Source organism: Mesitornis unicolor, unplaced genomic scaffold (genome assembly GCF_000695765.1).
Source record: "Mesitornis unicolor isolate BGI_N332 unplaced genomic scaffold, ASM69576v1 scaffold34327, whole genome shotgun sequence".
NCBI lineage: Eukaryota > Metazoa > Chordata > Aves > Mesitornithiformes > Mesitornithidae > Mesitornis > Mesitornis unicolor.
In genome coordinates this window covers 4975-5254 of record NW_010194964.1, presented here as the reverse complement: position 1 = coordinate 5254, position 280 = coordinate 4975, and the positions used below count along the sequence as shown (strand labels likewise).

Below are 280 nucleotides of genomic sequence, written 5' to 3'. Positions count from 1 at the left end.
AGCACGGCGGAGTCGTTGGTGATGCTGCGGCCCCGCATGTGGTTGCTCTTCATGCGGTTGACGAAGGTGGTGACCGCGTTCTGCAGCGCCTTCAGGAACTGCTCGTGGTTCTCCTCGGATTCGCCGTTCTGGTACTGCTGCTGGAAGGACAGGGCAGCAGTGAGCCCAGAGGTGACTGGGGGCTCAACGAGGGACTCGGGCACCCCTCAGAGGCTGTCAAACACGGGGCTGGGCACCCTCCTACCTCAACAACGCTGAGCGGAGCAGGGTGGGCTTCCCC

General features: G+C 63.9%; 1 protein-coding gene across 1 annotated transcript in view; it reads right to left on the bottom strand.

The window, feature by feature from the left end:
• Window positions 1-280, bottom strand: part of HGS (hepatocyte growth factor-regulated tyrosine kinase substrate) — a gene marked incomplete at both ends in the record, with an annotated part of 5491 nt that overhangs the window by 267 nt on the left and 4944 nt on the right. The window contains 1 exon segment of the mRNA XM_010187970.1: window positions 1-140. This exon segment is cut by the window's left edge and continues 1 nt beyond it. Within this exon segment, the coding sequence (XP_010186272.1) occupies window positions 1-140 (140 nt within the window).